Source organism: Chionomys nivalis, chromosome 8, assembly GCF_950005125.1.
Source record: "Chionomys nivalis chromosome 8, mChiNiv1.1, whole genome shotgun sequence".
Taxonomy (NCBI): domain Eukaryota; kingdom Metazoa; phylum Chordata; class Mammalia; order Rodentia; family Cricetidae; genus Chionomys; species Chionomys nivalis.
In genome coordinates, this window is record NC_080093.1 from 21,960,598 (window position 1) to 21,983,236 (window position 22,639).

The 22,639-nt window shown below is 44.1% G+C and overlaps 1 protein-coding gene across 2 annotated transcripts in view; it reads left to right on the plus strand.

The window, feature by feature from the left end:
* Positions 1–22,639, plus strand: part of Myof (myoferlin) — a 146,060-nt gene that overhangs the window by 78,101 nt on the left and 45,320 nt on the right. For both annotated transcript variants that reach the window (XM_057777697.1, XM_057777696.1), the window contains 10 exons: positions 1,745–1,922; positions 3,221–3,345; positions 6,352–6,458; positions 8,320–8,512; positions 9,589–9,744; positions 12,769–12,900; positions 13,400–13,563; positions 15,830–15,944; positions 18,533–18,638; positions 19,772–19,917. In XM_057777697.1, coding sequence (XP_057633680.1) covers positions 1,745–1,922; positions 3,221–3,345; positions 6,352–6,458; positions 8,320–8,512; positions 9,589–9,744; positions 12,769–12,900; positions 13,400–13,563; positions 15,830–15,944; positions 18,533–18,638; positions 19,772–19,917 — 1,422 coding nt within the window. The remainder of the gene's footprint in view (positions 1–1,744; positions 1,923–3,220; positions 3,346–6,351; positions 6,459–8,319; positions 8,513–9,588; positions 9,745–12,768; positions 12,901–13,399; positions 13,564–15,829; positions 15,945–18,532; positions 18,639–19,771; positions 19,918–22,639) is intronic.

The following is a 22,639-nucleotide window of genomic DNA, read 5'->3' on the forward strand; positions in this document are numbered from 1 at the left end:
CAAACCTGGGTCCTCTGGAAGAACAGTCAGTGCCCTTAACCACCGAGCTATGTCTCCAGCCCAACTCCCCCTCTCTTTTAAAGTTGCTTTTGTCAAGTATTTTGTCACAGTGATAAATCCAACAAATAAACAAAAATCCAATGGAGGATCCAGAAGAAATTGTCATTATTGAAGTGTTAATTAACAAGTAAGTCAGGGTCTTTAGAGGACAAAGAAAGAGCATGGGGTTCCATGCATCCGGGAGATGTTGTGTCTGGCTGAGTCGGTCCTGCGCAAGTCCATTCAAGCCATGATTCCATGGGAAAGCCCTGGATGTTCTCACGCAATGCCTATGCAATTGCCCACAGAAGCCTTCCAAGGCTCCTCCCCCTGGAGCACTTGACCTCTGAAGAGAAGCTCAAACTTCTTACAGTCACCACGATTAGACAAGAGAATGGCATACACTGTCAGCGAATGCCAAAAATAGAGCTTCCTTTGGACCACTTTGCAAGTTCAAGCTCCAAGAAATCTATTGTTATCATCTGCTCCCCTGCCCCAGAGTCCAGCTACTTTAAATTAGGGTAATAGAGTTCTGCCAGGACTCAATCCTTTCCCACTTCCCTGTGACCTCAGAGTAGAGAGAGGTAGAGAGAGGAAGAACAAGTATTATTTGGAGAAGCTGGATGTCTGAGTTTGGGTTCAGGGACCCCTCTTAGTAGCAAATTTTGGGGCAAAATTGCTTACAGCCAGGGAAAGCTAAAGAATGTAAATTATAGTCTCTTAGAAACAGGTGGATACTTCTTTAATGATGGAGCCTTGAGCGTCTCCTGGCCTTGGTGATGGAGCACAAGGTAGACAAGGTGGCATAGACTGGCATTTCAAAAGTGAATTTGAGGAAGGGGGTGACTTATGTCAAGAAGGATACTGGTATAGTCCTTAAAAGGGGCTGAAGACCCACAAGCATGGGGACTAGAGGCCAATGATGACAAAGAAGATTCATGACATGAAATCTACTTATCTTGCCGTCTTTGATCTGTTTGAGCCAACAACTAGCTGAGATTGCCTGGCTGTCGCGAGAACTTCTCTCAGCCTATAGTCTTGTAGAAAGAGAAAGGAACATCAAGAATGACAAGAATAATTGTGTCTGATTATACTTAATAAATAAAAAGGATCTTAGTGTTTTTTAAATGTTTTTGAATCAGTTGTCTGGGTATCTCTGTAAATCAATGGCCAAACTTTTGGCTCATACAAACCAGAAGCCCCGCCCACAATTAGTGATCCATTCTATTGAAGAATAAAGCCTTGATCTATATAGAGTAGGAAAGAGTCTTCAGTTAAGTTACTAATGGAGAGAGAGAAGAGACTTGGGGTGGAAGAGAGAAAATACAATTTCACTTCTTTTTGAACTGAAAATTAAAATCTTGATTTTTATTTCTAATTAAAAATGAATACTTCAGTGACTCAAAATATCAGCCACGTATAAGTTAGAAAGTAAAGTCTGCCCTCTGAGATAATATCACCGTTATCAATTTGAGTTATATTCTTCCAGACCCCATCACGTAATCAATATTAAAAATGTATATTTAATGAACTCATTTTAAATATATCCTTTTGGAGCTGAGGGTGTAACTCCCTGGTGGAGTATTTGCCTACCATTTGTAAGGTTCTAATTACCTTGGGCTTAGAATTGTATCTGCCGGAAATCCACATATATATACAGACAAATGAAATGCTACTGAACCTTGTACCTACCCTTATTTTATAGAAATACCAGCGAAGGCGGAAGTACAGCCTGTCCGCCGTGTTCCATTCAGCCACCATGTTGCAAGATGTCGGCGAGGCCATTCAGTTTGAAGTCAGCATCGGGAACTATGGCAACAAGTTTGATGCAACCTGTAAACCTTTGGCATCAACGACTCAATACAGCCGTGCAGTATTTGATGGTAAGACTGGCGTTAAGTGTTCTCCCTTATTTATTCTTGCTTACAATGGATATCTCTCAGGGCAAGAAGCCTGTACTGTACCTTCCCTCTGGTGGTCATCATGCCCAACAGCTCGTTAGCTAATATAAGTGAGAAAGATGATTGGAGTTTAGGAACCCACAAGAGTGGCTAGAATTTGGGGCCAGTGAGATGGCTCCATGGGTGAAGGAGATTGTCACCAAGGCAGAGGACCTGAGCTCAGCCCTCAGAACCCACCTGTTGGAAAGAGAAAACTGTTTCCTACAAGTTGTCCTCTGGTTGCCCACTCACGTGCACACCCTATTACATGGGCATGCTAGCACACAGGCAGAAAGGGAAAGGGGGTGGCTGGACCCAGGTCCCATTTCCCAGGAGCTGATCCTATACCCTGGCTAGACACCAGAGCTCATAAAATCCTAAGATGGTGACCCCACTAAATGCCCTATTCCCTAGAGCAGCTGTATCCCATCAAGTCCTTATCTCCCTTAGATTCAGTAGATGACGTGAATTGCAGTCTGGCTCAGACGCCAGGAGAGCCAGACTTCTGATCCTCGCTGTTACTCACCCAGTCCCATCACCTCGTTTTTTTTCTAAAAGATTCTGTTTTTCTTTTTAATTACATGTTTGTGTGTATGGATCTGTGCACATAAACAGTCCAACAATAATGCTATATTTTTACCTACATCGTTGAACAGGATGATTTAAAACATAAAATGCCCTTAAAATGTCAAATACTTAGTCCTAATTACAGAAAGCTTCCGAGTATTGCCAACCCCACGCAGGCAGCTGAGGTTTGCAAAGAACAAACAAAGGGCTTGGGGTGGGGTGCTTGCTCCTCTTCCAGCAAAAACAATAATTTAAAAGAACAGTTTCCATGAGGAAATGGTGACCCTAACCCCCAGTGTGCTTTACTCTTATTGCAATGCATATGACGTAACCATCGTAGATGTCCAGCTGTGTGATCCTGAGATTATTGTCCCCAGTTTGCTGGTTATTTTAGAGAGATTTACAAAAGCAGATGAACGAACCACCTATTCCCCCGTTGCTCAGCAGAATAAAACTGATATGAATCTGAATAGTGCCTGGGTGTGGCTCAGTAATAGAGAAGTGCCCTAGCTTGTGTGAGGCCCTGGGTTTAATCTCCAACACCCCAAACAACAAACAAACAAACAAGACCATTCCCCCAACACGTAGAGTAGCTCTGCTAGCACGCCTATTTAATAAATATGTTGCCCACTTCAAGTGTCCTGTGCTCACTGGCCTCTGATTCTCCGCACCAGGGAACTACTATTACTACTTACCCTGGGCCCAAACGAAGCCGGTGGTCACCCTGACTTCCTATTGGGAGGATATTAGTCATCGCCTGGATGCAGTGAACACTCTCCTAGTCATGGCAGAGCGACTGGTGAGTTACCCGTCCTGCACTTCCTTTCACCAAACCGGAAGTTAAGCACCAGTTAGTGCATAAGCTTGGCCACTTGTAGCACAAGGTCTTAAGAGACAATGGTGGACGAAGTAAGAGGAATTTCTGACTACGAGCTGAGGGAAATGGTCTGGAGCTAGCAGAAGTTCATTGGTGCTGCGGCCCAGGCTCTCCCGACCCCCCCTCCTTGTTGCTGTACTCTTCACTAAGAAATTACCTCAGTCCATCCCATAGAGACAGCTCACCACAAACATCCACCCTCCGGCCTAATGGGTGGGGAAAAAGTGAGGGGATGACAAGGACCTCTCACTAGGAAACACCCAGAGGTCAGACACTTGATTCCTGCTCACTTTCCATTGGCCAGAATCCAGTCATATAGCCATATCTAACCACTTTCATTGGCCAGAATCCAGTCATATAGTCATATCTAACCACAAGGAAGTGCGGTCTTAGGATTGGGCGAGCACATGCCAGGATACAGGTTCTCTTCCTGAGAAAGACAGGAGGATGCGAAAGGCCAGAGGCCAGAGGCCAGAGGAGAGGGGCTCAGGTGTTGCCATGATTTGCAGATGAAGGGTGCTTTGTTCCTGTAGCTATGTGCACCCTGTGCGACTTTGCTGTGATCACAGTGATAATTTCTGTCATGGGAAGAGCCTGGCCTGCATTCTCTGCTCTTGCTTCAGAATGGAGGAATGTTCTGTCTTTGAAGATCATGACAGGGAAACCTCTGGTAGAACTCCATAGTGGTTTCTGTATGATTTCACCTTGGATTGGTCCACTACAGTAGCGAGGAGAACGTGGCACATCTGAGACAGGCCTACTCAATTTAAAGATCCTAAGTTGTTTCTGTTGGGTATGGATAAAATCCACCTGGCATCAGTGCTTTTATTTCAAAATTATGTAATTTAGGGTGTAAGAAACAAAGGTGTTTGAAGATAATATATGTCATATGTATGAAAATATCACAGTGATCTCATTAATATGTGATTAAAATATCTTAATGACAAAACGATTTTTAATTGATATTAAATTTATAATTCCTTATTTTATAAGGACTAGACCAAGATATATGAGAAAATAACCTGATCAAAGACTTCATAGCAAATATAAAAATACTGCTTTTTGTTATAAAGGCAATATGAGTCCTCTTCCTACATCTTTCCATGCCACCCAAATGGTACGTGTGAATGTCCTGGCTGATGCTCCCAAGAGCAGCAACAGTGCTGAGAGAGGTGAGGGCTGGGTCAGTAGAGGGTCCCCAGTCATACTCCAGTTTCTGTCTGTGATGAGGAAACACAGTTACCCTGGGGAATTTGAGATCACTGAAGACTGCAGAGCTGGGAGGATTGTCCTGAACCTCATAGGCAGTGAGTAGTCACAAGCATGGATCAGTCAGCCCCAGACTTCACGCGCAGCTCCAAGACCCTTAAATGAAGCAGAATAGTTTGTTCCCATCCCATCACTTGGGTTTCATTTTGCCGACAGCCCCAGGGAGCATCACGGACCCTGGAGAAGTAAACATGCTTACGAATAAAAAGCCTCCGCCTCCATGTGGGGGTGGGAGCACCATTGCAGAAGGATAGTTGAACTTCACTATAAAATTGAGGGGACTAGATAGATAGCCCTGTGATTCGGAGTGTTTTCCTCTCTTCCAGAACACCTGGGTTCGGTTCCCAGCACTCACGTGGCAGTTCACAACCACCTGTAACTCCCTTTCCAAGGGATCTGCTGCCTTTTTCTGGCATCAAGGGTACCTGGTACATGTGTGGTGCACAGATGTACACTCAGGCAAAACATCCATGCACATAAAGTGATACAATTTAAAAAATAAATAAAATTGAAATTGAAATGCTCCATTCTTACTAGTTTCCAGTTCCCTTCCTCAAGGGAGTTGGTGGAGAACTGGTCCCATCTTTCTTCTGGTGATGTGTGAGACATTCTTTCGGGGATTTTGCCCTGGTTCTTACCATCTCTCTCCACTGACCAAGCTGTCTGAGCTCCAGGCCAATCTTGACAGAGATAGTGGCTTAACATGACCAGGACTTTGGCTAGGCACAGAGGGCACTCCCTTCCTCTCTCAGTCGACAGCTGCTCAGCACTAGCAAGCTCATATGTTCTGAGCTTATCTTGCACTTTCTCAAGCCCAGCCCTGAAATAGTCATTCTTCTAAAATGCTTTAGTTATTTTAATGGGAAGTGGCACAAAAAAAAAAAAAAAGAATCTGGTTACTAGAGTGATTATGACTACTGTTATATTGTTGCTTATAGGCTTCGTCAGCCAAGAAACTCAGGCTCACACACACACACACACACGTGCATTCATACACACAGACATATGCATAGTTATTTCTATATCTATTGAATTTTATTGAAAGCCAGAATGGTGCTTCTAATTTTAATATTGTACCAAGGACTTAGGCTTTCTTTATTACGGTGAGACTCCAGTTTCTGCCATCCTAAATATAATCATTCACTTGTTCACACTTAACCTCCAGAGATCATTCACTGTGAACAACAAGCTTCCTGATTCGAGTTGCATACCGTTGGGAATGCCTTTGTTTTGTAACTCAGGATAAATAGTCAAAATGCTATTTTCATAGGTTTCGTTGGTTACTTCAACTATTCATGTAAAATATAATGAAGCCCATAGTGCTTCTGTTAAATCCTTTTTAGGGTTTCCTCACCTATTCCTATTGTTTCTTTCTGCTTATTTTTGGACTATATAAAATATTTTCATGGTCCCAAAGGTCAGAATACGTGATAAGGTTTTCTATGGCTTAAACTTACTAGAGCCGATTGCATTTTGAAGAAAAGTAAATAGCACAAAACTATGGTAAATATTACGAAGTGGGAAACAAAGCCCTCTAGCTTTTCTGTAATTCTGTCTTTTTATGTCCTTACCCCACTCTCTACCCTACCTTAGAAATAATGCTATCCTGGGTATAATGGCAGAATTTCCAACTAACTCTTCTCTTTCTTAATTCTTCAGCAATCAAACATAGAGGCTGTGAAATCAGGAATCCAAGGCAAAATTCCTGCAAACCAGTTGGCGGAGTTGTGGCTGAAGTTGATAGATGAAGTCATAGAAGACACAAGGTACGGGGGTCTTCCTATCTATCTCCATATCCCAGCCATGTCCTCAGACTGTAAGCTCTTCTAGAATCTTCTTAAGTGTTTCTCTGAAAAGCGCATTTGAGCATTGCTTTTTAGCTTCTTGAAATCCCCACTTCACCCCAGGGGGAGTTTCTGAATCACCTTGAAAAGCCCCATTTTCTGGTTTGTTGCTTAGGGAGGCCCAGGTTGGACTTCAGGAAGCTAGTCCCAGCAGCCTAAGGCAAAGGGGGAATAGAGGGGAAGGGAGGGCAGAGTGACAAGTCTGAGCCACCCTCCTGAAGAAGGACTCCTGACTTCCACGGGGAGATGGGGACATTGATTCCACCTCTCAGAACAATGTTCCTAATTCATGGTTTGAGAAATAGTTTGCTTTTTTTTTTAACTAAGTGTCTCAAGTGCTCCACAGCCCTTTAGCAACAACGCTTACACTAAATTCGGAGCAACAGAGACAGAGTGGTCCCCAACAAAGATGACATGCAAATTCATAAAGCATTATCTGTTAAAACAACAACAACAACAATAACAACAACAACAACCTAACACACACACACACACTCCCCAAACCAGGTTAGACAAAACTAGTACATAGATTTAGTCAGAGGCCTTTTCATTGCTGTGGCTTGAAGAACTAACTCAGATCTTTTGGTATTTAGAAATCATGGGGAAAAGTGATTCATCCCAAACTCATTTTAATATTGGCTAATAAAGCCATGACCCAGGAAGGTGGAAAAGAAAAGCACATTGAGTAACTCCTCTTGCTCTGAGGAACCAGATACTTCCCCTCTAGGGTAGGGCTCTGAGTCACCCTGTCTTCTTGTGCCTTCTAGTGGTCTAGTCGGGTCATTGAAGAGCAGCTAAAGTGGAAAGGCCACACTGGCTTTGTGAGCACTTAAAGCTCACATTGAGAGGATGAGGGATCCTAAGGGGTCACCTCTTAATTACAGATAGGAAAACAGAGAGGCCCCGTGGCGCCTTGGTGCTGAGAAGGACCTACCCTCTTAGCCCTGCTGCTCCTTGTCACCGTCAGCATCTCACTCTGACTGCAGGGCCCAAGTGTGACTTCCTAGCTCAACAGCTTTTGCATGTGTTTTTGCTCTACGTGGCCACTGAAGGGTCTTAACCCTTTACACGCATGCTGCCACGGTTGTTAATGAAATCAAACCAAAATGTGGAGTTGCAGTTTTCACTTGGAAAATGCCTGCGAACCGTAGGCTTTGCTGAAGAAGGCATGGCCATATCCAGCTGTCTTCAAAGAAGTGAACTGGAGTCTCTTAAATGCTGCATAACAGGCAGTCCCATGATTGAGGAGAACCATGCTAGATATCCTTGGTTTAAGGTGTCAGGTGAAGTACAAATGACTGGGAATTCTATGTGGGGACAATATGAGTCGGATTTCCTGGTCCTAATGGCAGTCTTGCCCAGTGGTCTTACCTGCTGCCACAGTGACAGGGAAGCATAGATGATAGGGGCTAACCTGAGTCACTCACTTAGCAATATTTCTTTGTGGGGGTCCCACCATTGGGGAATGGCCCTAGGCAGGCTGTCCTTCCTGTTTTCTGGAACTCTTTGAGAACCTTCTGAGATGACGGCAGTGATGAAGACGGTGGAGGTGGGAATATTGTGTAGACTCTGCTGCTTTGAAATCTTTATTCTCTTTCCTGTCAGGGCCACAAAAAAATGTCCTCAATTCCAGCTTAAACCAAGCAGTGCCATAGTTCAGTACTGACATTTCAATCTACACGAAATGCATGCAGACATACATTCGACACGTGTGTAAACATAAGGACTTGGTTTTGAAGCCAAGAATGTCATTCTTAAGTTCTCTCTCCTTCCCTTCCTTTAGATACACCTTACCTGTCACAGACGGAAAAGCCAACGTCACGATTCTGGATACTCAGATCCGAAAGTTGCGGTCCAGGTTTCTCTCCCAGATACACGAGGCAGCTATGAAGATGAGATCTGAAGCCACCGATGTGAAATCCACCTTGTTGGAAATCGAGGACTGGCTTGATAAATTAATGCAACTTACTGAAGAGGTAGATACCTTGGCATCACGCTAGTGGCATCTGCTTCCAGAAGGATTCTGTGGACAGCACCATGGATGGGGCGATGGATGGAGCATCTGGCCTGATGTTTGTTTGAGACTGTGAACGATCTGGTCAATGATTAAAAACAAAAGAGTCACTGGGCTGGGAAGGCCACCGAGGACTGGGGGTGAAAGTCACCAAAGTCAGGACAATAATTTTGAGTTGGGCCTTAGAGGTGCCTACAGGAAAATCATTGCTTTCATCAGTGCTGTCACAGAGTGTTCTGAGTGATGGAGTAGTAGACCATGACACAGAGAATTAAAATATCTCTGTACTGGATTACGAAGATATAGATTTAAGTCCTAAATCGTATGTGACCTTGGGCAAGCTGTATAACTCACTTCTGCTTTCCCTGCCTGTAAAATGAAGAAACGCGGTACTTGCATCACAATGCTGTTGTGGAAAGACTTAAAGAGGATGATGATGATTACAAAGGGGACAGCACAGTGCAGGGCACACAGAAGTTGCTAGATACGTGTCAGGTGTCCCTCACCTTTGTGGCTGAAAGGACAAGAGGAAACAGACTCCTCCTGCCCCTCGGGTATCTAGGGGATAGTGTCTTACACTCTGCCCGTTCTCATGATAACTAACCTGCTTCTGCAACAATGGCATTAATCTGAGTTTGTGTGTCAATCACTCACGGCCTTCTCATCTCTCATTAGCCCGATTAACACTGTTGAAAAAAGCTTTGGACGTATAACCCTGAGGAACACATTCAAGCCGTGGTAGCGGGTGGCAGCTTGCAGCTTTTTCAGTCTGCTGATGGTTTTCTTTAAATGATGCTTGAGAGATGAGGGGGTACTTTCTAAAACGCCTTTCAGGCCAGAGTGGGGTACAACTCTTCACCTGCTTCCCTGTTTCTCCAATCCTTCCCCCGAGTCACCCGCAGCCTGTTCCTTAGCCCTGTGTAACCACCGTGTGACTGAAGAAGATGTTTCTCCTGACTTTGAGACACAGTATTTCTCCAGCCTGTCACATATAAACTCACCTTGTTTGCTTTCTTTTCCACCCAATTCACTGCGCAGCCTCAGAACAGTATGCCCGACATTATCATCTGGATGATCCGTGGGGAGAAAAGACTGGCCTATGCACGGATTCCTGCCCATCAAGTCTTATACTCCACCAGCGGTGGGAACGCATCTGGAAAATACTGTGGGAAAACCCAAACCATCCTTCTGAAGGTGTGTGTTCATGGGGGGATGGATAAACGCATGCAGATTGTGTCCCAAAGGAGGGGTTGTTTTGTCATATTCATCTGTTACAGAGCTAAGGTGTTTAAGATCAATGCTGACCTGTTCTGGTCCCTTCTGGGATCCTGGTTTTTAGAGAGTGGCATGAGGATAGCTGGCCTTCAACCACAGACCCCTCTCTAGATGTCTCTGACATTAATAGTAACACGACACTGTCATTTGCTTTCTGACATGCATTTTCCGCTCTTAATGTCTCAGACAAGCAATACATTTCTTTGGCTGATGCTAAGTGTTGAGAAAAGCGGGTGGTATAGTCAGTCATGGGATCAAGGTTCTCTAGAGCAGACAGAATGAATGCACATTAAAAGGGTATTTATTGGATTGGCTTATCGGATAGGGTCTGGGTGGCTCAACAATGGCTGTCTCAATCAGAAAGGTCAAGAACTGGTGACTGATTGATCCATGAGGCTGGATGTCTTGGCAGTTTCAGTCTGGTGCTGAAGGTTCAGCAGATTCCTGAAGAGCAATTGATCTTCGGTTTCCATTGGAACTGGAAGCTGAGCCCTAATGTTAGCAGTGGCAGCACCAACGTTGATGAACCTGCCAGCGAAAGTGAAGGCAAGCAGGCATAAAGCAAAAATCTTTCCTCTCTTTCCTTCATCTGGGTTGCCACCAGCAAGTGCTTCCCACATTTATGATAGGTCTTTACACTTCAGATAATTTGATTAAGAAAATTCCTCACAATAGGGCTGGAGAGATGGCTCAGTGGTTAAGAGCACTGGCTCCTCTTCCAGAGGTCCAATTCCCAGCAACCACATGAGGGCTCACAACCATCTGTAAAGAGATATGGCGCCCTCTTCTGGCTGGAAAGCATAAATACAGACAGAATGCTATGTACACAATAAATAAATCTTTTTTAAAAATCCTGACAGCAATGTCTAGCATCTTACCTTTTGATTCGGATCCTGTCAAGTTGACAACCACAATCAACCATCACAGACAGAAGGTGCTCTAATAGAGAAAAGTTTTGATAATTGCTACTTTAAGCAGAAGTTTTGAATATCACCACCACCACCATCATCATCATCATCAAAATCATCATCATTCTCACTATCGGTTTTTTGAGACAGGGTCTCACTATGTAGATCAGGCTGGCCTAGAACTCAGAAATATCTACCTGCCTATGTCTCCCAAGTGCTGTGGCATGTGCCACAATGCCACACTCGTTCTGAATATTTTAGAGTCACGGACTCTAATGTACTTTTGTGGGGGGTTGTGCATGTATCTACTATTCTGCCCATACTCTGCAAGCTTCCTAGGACACCCCCATGAAAAACTCCTATGGGCATGTCTTGAAAAACTGACAGAGGCCTGGGCTGCATCTACGTTCTCAACAAAGCCGTCATGGGCATGTTTTGAAGCCAGATCCTGTCTACCTCAACAGCAGTTCTTTGGAGTTAAGAAAGGAATAACCAGTTTTGAGAAGAGAAAGGGCTGGGCTAAGGAGACGTGTTCTCTACAACCAGGAGCCGTCTGCTGACCTTTATTAGTGTCCACATGGCTCTTAGCCAGGAGGCTGTGAGCAGCATCAGAGTGACCATTTTCTTTCAGATGTCTTCTGCAGCATGAATCAGACTTCAAATAGACCTCAATTAAAATCCCCATCAGCAGCAGTGGAAGCAAACTGATCAATTAAAAAGCTTCAAGGAAGCCAGAGGGGCCAGAGTGTGTTTTCCGGGTTAGGTTGTAGAATCTAGTGGATAAACAGAAACAAATGCTTTAAAGAAACTCTGTGTATTCGTTGACTCCCTTAACCCTCATTATCTAGCTTGAGAAGTCTTTTAGTTCAGTTGGATTTTTTTTTTTTAGTCTCAGCGTCTCTTTGTAACATTAAAAATATTATTGTAAACTACAAAGGGCTTTTGTTTATATGACTTGTATCCCCAGTACTTGTTGTAACAGAAATTAAAATAGAAAAACAAACACAGGACACAGGAGACTTTGTCTCAACACGCACACACACACACACGCTCATTCACACACACACCTATCTTTAGGTCAATTTATAATAGAGCTTTTTGTTAAGATACTGGTCACGTGCTAATGTGTGAGGTGGACTTGGGAGAGCTTCCTCCTTTATCACGCCAAGTATTAAACAGTCAGGCACTCGAGGGTTAGGATTTAACAAAACTAGTAATCAATACTGTTTTTTTTTTAAACCCATCAAAATTGTTTTAGTTCTTTATTTTTTTTAAGCCAAAGGAATTCTTTAGTGGAACTGGCATTTCATCTTCTGTGCTTGAGAGTTGAGTGCTGTGAATACCAATGGGTACAGTGGGGTGCCACTGCCTCATCCGCATGAATGTCAACAAGACAACACAGATCTCACGTTGATGCTCTTAGGAAGAATGTTCTGTCCTTGTAGACCTCCTAAAATGGTCTCAGGAACAGGTGACAATCTACAGCTCACACTTTGAAGGGTCTCAGGGACAGGTGGGAATCTCCGGCTCACACTTTGATTGACTGACTGATTGAATGACAGACAGTTTATCAATGAAGGAAAAGATGTTCTTGAGATTGGAAGTGAGTCAAAGAGCTGGGAAAGGCCAGGCACTCTTGACGGCTGCGGGAACTTTGGGACTTATTGCTTTAGCTCCTATTATAATCTTTGCTGTAGGGTCATTTGTCAGGTTTTTTGTTTTTTTTGTTTTTTGTTTTTTTTTTTTTCGAGACAGGGTTTCTCTGTGGCTTTGGAGCCTGTCCTGGAACTAGCTCTGTCGACCAGGCTGGTCTTGAACTCATAGAGATCCGCCTGCCTCTGCTTCCCGAGTGCTGGGATTAAAGGCATGCGCCACCATCGCCCGGCTTCATTTGTCAGTTTTAACCAAAGCAGATACAAACTCAGTCCGGTGGGAGCGATGAGTAGAAGTTGAGTATGCTTGAACTTTAGCGTGATGTCACAGTTCATGCGGTATCTGTCCCATTGTCACCTAAGATGCTATTGTTCATCCACAGTATCCACAGGAAAAAAACAATGGGCCCAAAGTGCCTGTGGAATTGCGAGTGAATATCTGGCTGGGTTTAAGTGCCGTGGAGAAGAAGTTCAATAGCTTCGCCGAAGGCTCCTTCACCGTCTTTGCTGAAATGGTACCTTTAATGACAGCCCTGTCTTCTCTCTAGTAGAGCAGAACTTTCTCTTTTTAATACCAATAGCAGTCATTACTACCTCCTGTTAAAGAATCTTAGCCCAAGAGATGAGGAGAAGACCCTCCTGAAAATTATTGACAGTAGAACTTTCCAGAGTGACTACCTCCTGTTTAGTGTCATTCAAAGATGGAAACAACTCCCATGATGCATCACGGTTCGCAGAACACATTCACAACCATTTGCACGCATGAACTCTAGAATAACTCTAAGAAACCTGTTGTGCCCAGTTTACAGATGAGCATGTGGACTCTTAGGAGGATGAACGACTTGCCCAAAGTCGCCTGAGCACTGGCAGGCCTGAGTTTAGGTCCATACTTTTTGTGTGTACAGCTTTTCTGCTTTCTGTTGTCATCTAGCTTCAGATCTGGGCAAATTTAGATTTCACAGCTGGCTTGCTTTCTCAGTCTCTGATAGTATTTCTCCAATCTGTTTTTAACAGTATGAAAACCAAGCCCTTGTGTTTGGGAAGTGGGGCACATCTGGACTGGTGGGACGTCATAAATTCTCTGACGTCACGGGAAAAATAAAACTCAAAAGAGAATTCTTTTTGCCTCCCAAGGGATGGGAGTGGGAAGGAGACTGGATAGTCGACCCTGAAAGAAGGTGAGTGTTTGACTTTCTATCTCACTTGTGTTGTTTAGTTGTGTGTGTGTGTGTTCAGGTGTTTGCTTGCCTTAGCACACATGTGAATATCAGAAGACATCTTTTAAGAGTAAGTTTTTTCCACTCTGTTGAGCCAGGGTCTTTTGATTCTGCTGTTACTCTGTGTCCAGGCTAGCTGGTGCACAGCTTCTGGAAGATTCTCCTGTCTGTCTTCCAACTCGCCTTTGGAATGCTGGGATGATTGGCGTTCACCACCACATGCAACTTTTTTCTGTGGGTTCTTGGGATTCAGCTCGGGCTGTCAGACTTGAGTCCTGGCTGGAGCTTTTACCCTTGGAACCGTCTTTCCAGCCCCTCCGTTGTCTGTTGTCATTCTTATTAACATTAATTTTATCCACTGGATAGGACTAGGTCCATAGAGATTTACAGGAAGTTGGAAGATACCATCAGTCCCAAAAGACAAAAATAAAAGGCACCTAAGGGAATGTAGGGTACAGGTCTGTTAACCCCAGCTACCCAGAGGCTAAAGTAGGAGGATTGTGTGTTTGAGGTCTGCCTGGAGTACAGACCGACTCCATTCAAGTCTAGCAACTTACAGGACCCAGTCTCAAAATGCAAAGTAAAAGTCAGGGAAATGAGTAGGGACATGCCTCCCTGGTAGAGTACTTGTCTCTCATCAGCAAGGCTGTCAGTCCAATACCCAGTACAACACTGTCTATGCCTAGATCTAAATATGTTTTTATATATGTCTGTCTTAGTTAGGGTTTCTATTGCTGTGGAGAGACACCATGACCATGGTAACTTTTATTAAGGAAAACATTTTACTGGGGTGACTTGCTGGCTTATATCCATATCATGATGGTGGGGAGCATGGTGGCCTGTAGGCAGACGTGGAGTGGCTACATCTTTATCAGAAGGCAACAGGAAAGGAAGTGTACTGTGACTCTGGGTGCTATCTTGAGCTTGTATGAGACCTCAAAGCCCACCTCCACCATGACACATTTCCTCCACAAGGTCACACCTTCTAATAGTGCCACTCCCTCGGCTATTTGGCGAGTTCAAGGGTAGCCTGGGCTATAGGAGACTCATCTCAGCCAATCAATCAACAATCACTAAGTAAATAGAAATGGTTGGTGGCAACATTAGTCCTAGAGCTCCCTCTTCTGGCCACCTTGTGATGGCACATTCTGGGACCCGTATTGTAAGGTCTCCTTTGGAGTCGTCGCAGGGGCCTAAAAACCAAGGACAAGGAGCAAGCTGGTCTGCTAGACCAAGTGCCCACACGTCCTTGCTTCCGGTTCAGGACTGTTTGCTTTGTTTGGAATTGTGGGAATTGGTGAGGCGTAGAGGTGGGGAGTTGAATTGAACAGAAGGAAGGGGGTGAGGACCGGAAAGGTAGAGAGAATTGTGACTGGAAAAACACAAGGCTAGGACGCCAGAGACGGCAGCCAAACCTTTGGGTCTCCTCTGTGGTGCAGAGGAGAGATGGATGATTTCAATTTATACAAACGGTTGGGGCTGTTGGCTTTTTGATACCCTTCCAGGGTTTGGTTGGAATCAAATAGGAGAAATATTAGGGAGGGTAGAAATAGTAAGGAAAAAAGAACCATCACTTGAGGGTCCCTGGCAGAAAACTCAAGGCAAAGTTGGAGCCTCTGTGTCCTTCTTCCATTGGGTTTTTAAATCCGAGCCAAAGCTGGCCAAGCAGAGTCAGCACAGAGCACTCGAGGGCCCCAAAGGGTCTGGAGTGTGAAATGAGCAGGCTCGGCTGTCTTCTTAGAAACCACGAGTTTATGTCGCGCAGAGCCAGCAAGCCAAGGGCACACATTTCCACACAGCCTCACTCCATTCTCTGTTCTTTGAACTGTCAGCCAAGAGTTTCACTGAGAAAAGGCTGGAAAGTCTATACTGCAGCAAGCAGTGTGGAAGACACTCTCTGTGCTCCCTGCAGGGAGCGGTTCAAGAGCCCTTTTAGCGCGACTTTCCTGGCTCCACTCTAATTACTTGGAAGGAGCGACCATGCCAGTGCGAAGAGTCCTCTATAATTTACGTCTCGCTGGCCCAGTCCCCCTCTCCGAATGACTGTCAAAAGCTTTTAGTTCAAAGTCAAATTTGGAATGGAGAAACCAAAGGGCTCAAGCCAGAAGGCCAGAAGGGATGTGGTGTCATTCCAAGCTGTAGGGGTCGCCCAACAGTGTGAAATAGCTGGGGTTCCTGGTTCCGGTTCCATTTCTCCTGGGTAACAGGAGCCTCCTCTCGCCCACAGCCTCCTGACTGAGGCCGATGCAGGTCACACAGAGTTCACGGATGAAGTCTACCAGAATGAGACTCGCTATCCGGGAGGCGAGTGGAAGGCAGCAGAGGACACCTATACGGATGCGGTGAGCCACCGGCATGCCCCATCTCTGCATCATGAGACACAGAGATGCTCCACCCTCTCTTCCCGCTGCATCCCCGATTCCAAATAGTCTCCCATTTACAACAGAAGCCCGCAAGTACATGCTCATTACTGACATCCAATAAGCGCTGGGCCGCTGTGGCTAGACACTGCTTGCTCCAGCATCAAGTTTGAGTTGTGCACAGTTTCTGGGTAAAAATTTACCATCTAGCTAGTTTTTAAGATCACAAGAAATGAAATGTTCACTTTAAAGAAATACACAGGCAAGCAAAAACAAAATAAATAAATAAATAAATAAATAAATAAATAAATAAATAAAATGAAGCCGAGGAGATGTGTTGGCAGCTAAGAGTGCTTGATGCTCTTGTAGGGGACTGGAATTCAGCTCCCAGCACTCATGCTGGCAGCCCGCAAACACCTATACTGCAGTTGCATGGGCTCCCATAGCCTTCTGGGGCCTCTGTGGACATTCTTATGCATGTGCACATAATCACACACATCCCCAAAAATAAAAATAAAAATAAAAATGTTAAACTTTTTTTTAAAAAAAAGTCCAGTGTTCAGGGAAATGAGAAGTAATTCTCCCTGCCTACCACTGTCCTCTGTAAAATAGCCACCGTTGCAGGTTTCTGTTTTTATACAAGTGTGCTTTTTCCTCTTCAAACTAGAATTGTGTTGGACACACAATTCCTCAACATGTATTTTCACATAATGTATATTTGAGCACCTGTGTGAGCATGCTCATGTGGATGTGTGCACACATGCAGAGAGAAGCACATACACGTGTATACACATGCACACAAAGGCAAGGCCAACATGCAGTGTCTTCCTCAGCCACTCGCTGCCTCACTTCAGGGATGTTTACTGAGCCTGAGCCCCACTGACTGGGATGAGCTGTCTGGCCACAGGCTCCTGAGATCTCACTCCTCCTCCCGGGCGCTGGGGCCACAGATGTGGACTTCCACTCCTGGCTTTGATGTGCATGTTGGGCTTCTGAACTAATTATTAACTGAGCCGTCTCCCAGCTCCAGGTCATCTTTTGATAACTGCACACACAGAGCTGGGAACTTTGCGATAAGCTCCTATTGTTGTTTATTTGTACATCTCATAGACATTTGGGGTTTGGTGGTTTGGGGTGAGTTTTTTGTTTTGTTTCATCGTTAGTTTTTATGAAAGATGTGGCAGTGAATATCCTTATACAACCATTTTTACACATTAATGAAAGCTTATGTCTAGAAAGCTTATGTCCTTGGAATTGTGTGGTCAAACTCCAAATGCAGGGAACTGGTACACACGCAGTCCCAGCAACAGCATAACAGGGCCCTTGCTTCTGTACCTTCCCACCACATCATCTTTGTTGATCCGTGACATGGGGTCCCTGCCACGGATCCACTTTGCAATCTCTTAACTTGAAATGGAGCTGAGTGTTTTCCATGTTTACAGTCACCTTTATTTCTTTTACATCTTAACTTTATCATAACTCTTTTGAATTTTAATGTAAACCTAAGTCAAGGTTTTATATAAACTTTGCTCAGCCTCACGTGATCAGCATCATGAGCCTCCCGTCGGCATTTCCTGAACTTGAACACATGTGCCTTTTTTAAAGATTTATTTATTTATTATGTATGCAGTGTTTTGCCTGCACACCAGAAGAGGGCACCAGATCTCATTATAGATGGCTGTAAGCCACCATGTGGTCACTGGGACTTGAACTCAGGACCTCTGGAAGAGCAACCAGTGCTCCTAACCATCTCTCCAGATCCTGAACCATGTGTCTCAATGCTTGATCTGTTGTGTTCTATTTTTTTTCTAAATAAACCTGAACGGCACCATCTAATAGTATTAAATGAGCCTATATGAAATTGCTAATGTTAGATCATTTTGGTTTACAAAACTAAGAATTTCACATGGTTCAACTTAAAACTCTTCTTTAATAGTAAAAATAGAAGGTACTGGAGACAAGTAATTTTCATGTAGTATTTGTATGGGTTGCATGAATAATAAAAACCCAGAGACAGATACTTTGACCTGAAGATCAGAAAAGCAAAGCAGTCAAACCACTAGAGAGATCTTACCTCTACCAAGGCTCAGACAAAGGGGCGATCCTGCAATGGTCTCCACCAACCCCAGACCCCACACTCCACTGAGTCCCTATCTCTTCCCCTTTAGATTTCTCTCTCGGCCCAGCCATATTGCTCCTGTCTCCACCTCCCTAGTGCTAGGCATAGAATCCCAAGTGCTGGGATCACCTTTGTGTGAGCTCTGTTTCTCTTTTAGCCATATTCAATCTTAGGTAGCCAAGGGTGGCATTGAACTCATAAAGATCCATCTGCCACTGTCTCCCAAGTCCTGGGATTAAAGGTGTGTGCCACCACTCCCTGGCCTATATGGCTGACTAGTATGACTGCTTTGCCCTCTGATCTTTAGGCAAGCTTTATCTATTAAAACACAAATAATATACCACTATGTGTATGTAAGTAAAAATCACAGTTATCTATAAAGACATGCACATTCTACAGTTAAGTTTCCTCACATTTGGATCTCCTTCACTCCTGTCTGTCTGTCTCTTAGAATGGAGATAAGGCAGCATCACCCAGCGAGCTGACTTGCCCTCCAGGTTGGGAGTGGGAAGATGACGCATGGACCTATGACATAAATCGAGCAGTGGATGAGAAAGGTAAGGTATATCTGTTAGCCCGAGTGTGAGTCAGCAGAAAGGCCTTGGTTAGCTAGAGCAAAGGCTTTACGGGAAGAAGGGCCCTTCCCCACTGGCCTAGGACAGTTAGGTCATGTGGGGTTATCCATGACTATTCAAATGAGTATCTGACTCCCAAACAGATAGACAGATGCTGGGTGAGGAGATGTTCAAAGTGGAAAATGGAGGTGATGGAGCCAACCAGCTGGACACTAGGATACTTAGAAATCCAGAGTTAGAGTATAGGAGAAATCTAGAAGAATTTCTCTTTCATAATCACATTTCTCCTTGGGCTAATCAAGCTTAGAGGTGCTATAACTCAGACAGGACAACAGCAAATGTCTTGTAAGTCATCCCACCAGCGGGCGTGTGGTTGACATAGCTTCTGGGTGTAGCAGTACTTACCATTCTCTACAAATAGCCAGATCAGATGAACTTAACCATTTGGAACTAGCAGGGGAAGAGCGTAACTGGTCCTTTCCTCTAAGAGGTGATAAAACATGGGCAGAGTAGGATTGATGCAAAAGACTCCAAATGGATGGGCAATTCTGCATTGGTTGTAATACATAATAATATATCTTATCATAATGGCATTTATTGAGCAATAACTGGGTACCCACCACATAGTTGTGTGCCTTTTACCATTAAGGCCGTCATGTTGGAACACAGACAGGTTTACCAACTTACAGGAAATGCTAGTGAAGGTCTAGAAATGTAGTTGGGTAGCAGAACCTTACCTGGTATTCACAGGGCTCTAGGTTCAATCCCAAAGGAACAGAAAGATTGAGTATCTCTTACCCCAAATCCTGGGCCCAGAGGAAGTGGTTTTTGGTTTGAGAAATATTTAGATTTTGGAATATTAGCACACACACATACATATGCATACATATACACATACATGCATATATACATACTTTTACATTTGTAGCCTGATGGCACCCAAAGCTTCAGCTTGGCACACTTCATCTTCTCAGATTAAGCCTGCTCAACCCTGTGACAGTCATAACAGCAGGATATCTGTGAGCAGAGAGAGGCACTATCCATTATCTAGCAAGCTATTTGCTGGCCAGGCAGAGGCTTCTCTTTTGAGTAACTATTCTCAAATTCTGTTACAGGCTGGGAGTATGGAATTACCATTCCTCCTGATAATAAGCCCAAGTCCTGGGTTGCAGCAGAGAAAATGTATCACACCCACAGACGGCGGAGACTGGTCCGAAAACGCAAGAAAGATTTGACCCAAACAGCTTCGAGTACTGCAAGGGTAAGAGAAGTAGGAGGGGGCGGTGCCGGGTGTTCTGCCTGCCACACTATGCAGAATTCCAGCTGCATGGCTGTTTCTGCACAACCGTTCGCAAATCAAGGATCTGATACTGGGATTCAGGGCTCTGGAAGTGTGCCCTGCTCACCTGATATGTCAGAAATATCATGCGCCAGCCTGCTTACTGAGTAACTCTGGGGACAGAGAAGCGAGCAATCTGTGCTTCCACAAGCCTCCCATGATGCTGAGACAGAGTTGATGAGGTCTCTAGAAGGGTAGAAAAGGACTCTGAGGTTATACTGGCAGGATAAGACAGTAGTATCAAAACCTCGGGACCTAGAACAAGACCCAGAATTCAAATCCCGACTCTACAGTCTTTCTCATTTGTGAAATGGGAACAAGACTTAGAACCGTCTGTCTTAGGTAGGGTTTTCTGTTGCTGTGGTGAAACACCATGACTGGAAGCAACTTGTGTGGGAAGGGTTAATATTTCAGCTCACCTGTCCTTATCACAGTCCATCATGAAGGAAAGGTTTTGCTGCCTGAGGGACCAGCCTCCAGCAGCACAGAAGTCAAAGGGAATCCACAGACTCAATGTGCTATGACTTTTTTATCTGAGGGGTGAGGAGAAAGACACTCAGGCTCTCTTGATAGTTTCCTTCTTCTGTAGTCTTTTTTCTCTTTTCTTATCTCTATCCAGAAATGTCCCTTCTGTCTCTCTTGATGTTTTCCTCCTAACTCAATTTTTATTCTCCCTAGTCTCTCATTCTTGATGTTTTCCTTCTAACTCTATCTTTATTCTTATTCTCTTTCTTTGTTTTTCCTTATACGTCCCCACAAAATCTTTCAAGCTATATAACAATTACAATGTGGTTACATTCTATTTTTCAAGTGAATGATTACAATGAAAGCAAGTAGAAAACATGCTTTTTATTTTCTTTACATGATTTAACATTTTACATACTACAGGTAAAAAACAAATTATCATCAAGAACCCATGTACATTCATACCCAAGCAACTTGTTACAGATTAACAGAGTATAAACAAGCACGGTATTCTTATCAGGCAGTTCTATTACTGGCAGACTGTGTTTTGTGGTTACAAAGAAAGGACCAATTACTTTATTACTTATCTTGAAAGGTGATCTTATAAGGACTCTTAAAGGAATCGCAAGCCTAAACTTCTATACATGAAAAACAGTCAGCTCTACTTTAAATCTTTAGCCTGCGTACCCACTCATCAGTAGTTTTTATTTCAGGAGATTGAGGGCAGAAATAGGTACAAGGAATTAATCATCATCTTTGATCACCAACCAGTTCTTACGAGGATAGTACATCAGCTAGTAATAATTGGGCTGCTTTGTTTTCTGATCCCTAACTTAAGAGCTATTATCAAAATACCCTAACCCAAGGCTTTGTCTCAGCTATGATGCACTCCCAAACCTGTGAACATCTCCCAGCATTCAGATGAAAAGAATTTAAGCTAACTGGGTTACTAGGACTCAGCTGTTTTTCTTAATCACTATCCTAAGGCGCAGTCTATGGGGCTCCTCAATAGGAACTCATGTGTTCTAGCTGTGTGATATTTCCTTGTTTTATTTTTTTATCCTCTGCAGCCTCTGCTTTATCAGAAGCAGGGCAGCATTTTATCCTACCTTTACCTATGTTAATCCTATGTTAATTTTCCCACTAAACTAACCTCTATATAATCCCTTACAATATTTATTTAAAATCCTCAATCAAAATTCAATTTAAACTCACACTAGTTTTTTGTTGTTGTTGTTGTGGGTTTTTTGTTTGTTTGTTTGTTTCTCTCTAGCTTTGAAGCCTGTCCTGGAATGTACTCTGTAGACCAGGCTGGCCTTGAACTCACAGAGATATGCCTGTCTCTGCCTCCAAGTACTGGGATTAAAGGTGTGTGCCACCAAAGCCTGACCTAACACTATTAATGTATAAAATCATTGCTTTGGTTAAACAGTACAGCTTAGGAGGAAATCATCTTCATAATAACCCACAGGTAAAAAAATACTCAGTAGAACGGGATGTTTCCATGAGATAAGCACACTACATTTCAGGCAGTGGGGAATCTCCCCATCCCCATTCACACCATGCCAGACACCAGAGAAAGATGGCAGCCGCAGACATGTGAGGGCACAGCAGAAGCAAAACTCACTCTGGGTCTGCGGTCTTGGGGCCTTGCCTATCCGCGATTTACTCATCATCGTCCTGATGGACCAGTCCCTTGATGTCAACTGTCATGTACAGCTCCTCTGACATGGCCACTGGCAAAGTCAAGAGACTGGAGACAGGAACCAATGCAGAGGCCATGGAGGAATGCTTCTTACTGGCTTGCTCTTCATGGCTTGCTCAGCCTGCTTTCTTATAGCCCAGAACTACCTACCCAGAGGTGGCACCATCCACAGTAAGCTGGCCCTCCCACATCAATCATCAATCAGGAAAACTCCCTCCAAGCCGGGCGGTGGTGGTGCATGCCTTTAATCCCAGCACTCGGGAGGCAGAGGCAGGCGGATCTCTGTGAGTTCGAGACCAGCCTGGTCTACAAGAGCTAGTTCCAGGACAGGCTCCAAAATCACAGAGAAACCCTGTCTTGAAAAACCGAAAAAAAAAGAAAACTCCCTCCAGGCTTGCCCATAGGCCAACCTGGTAGAGGCATTTTTTTTTCATTTGTGTTCCTTCTTCCTAAATAACTCTAGCTTGTATCTAG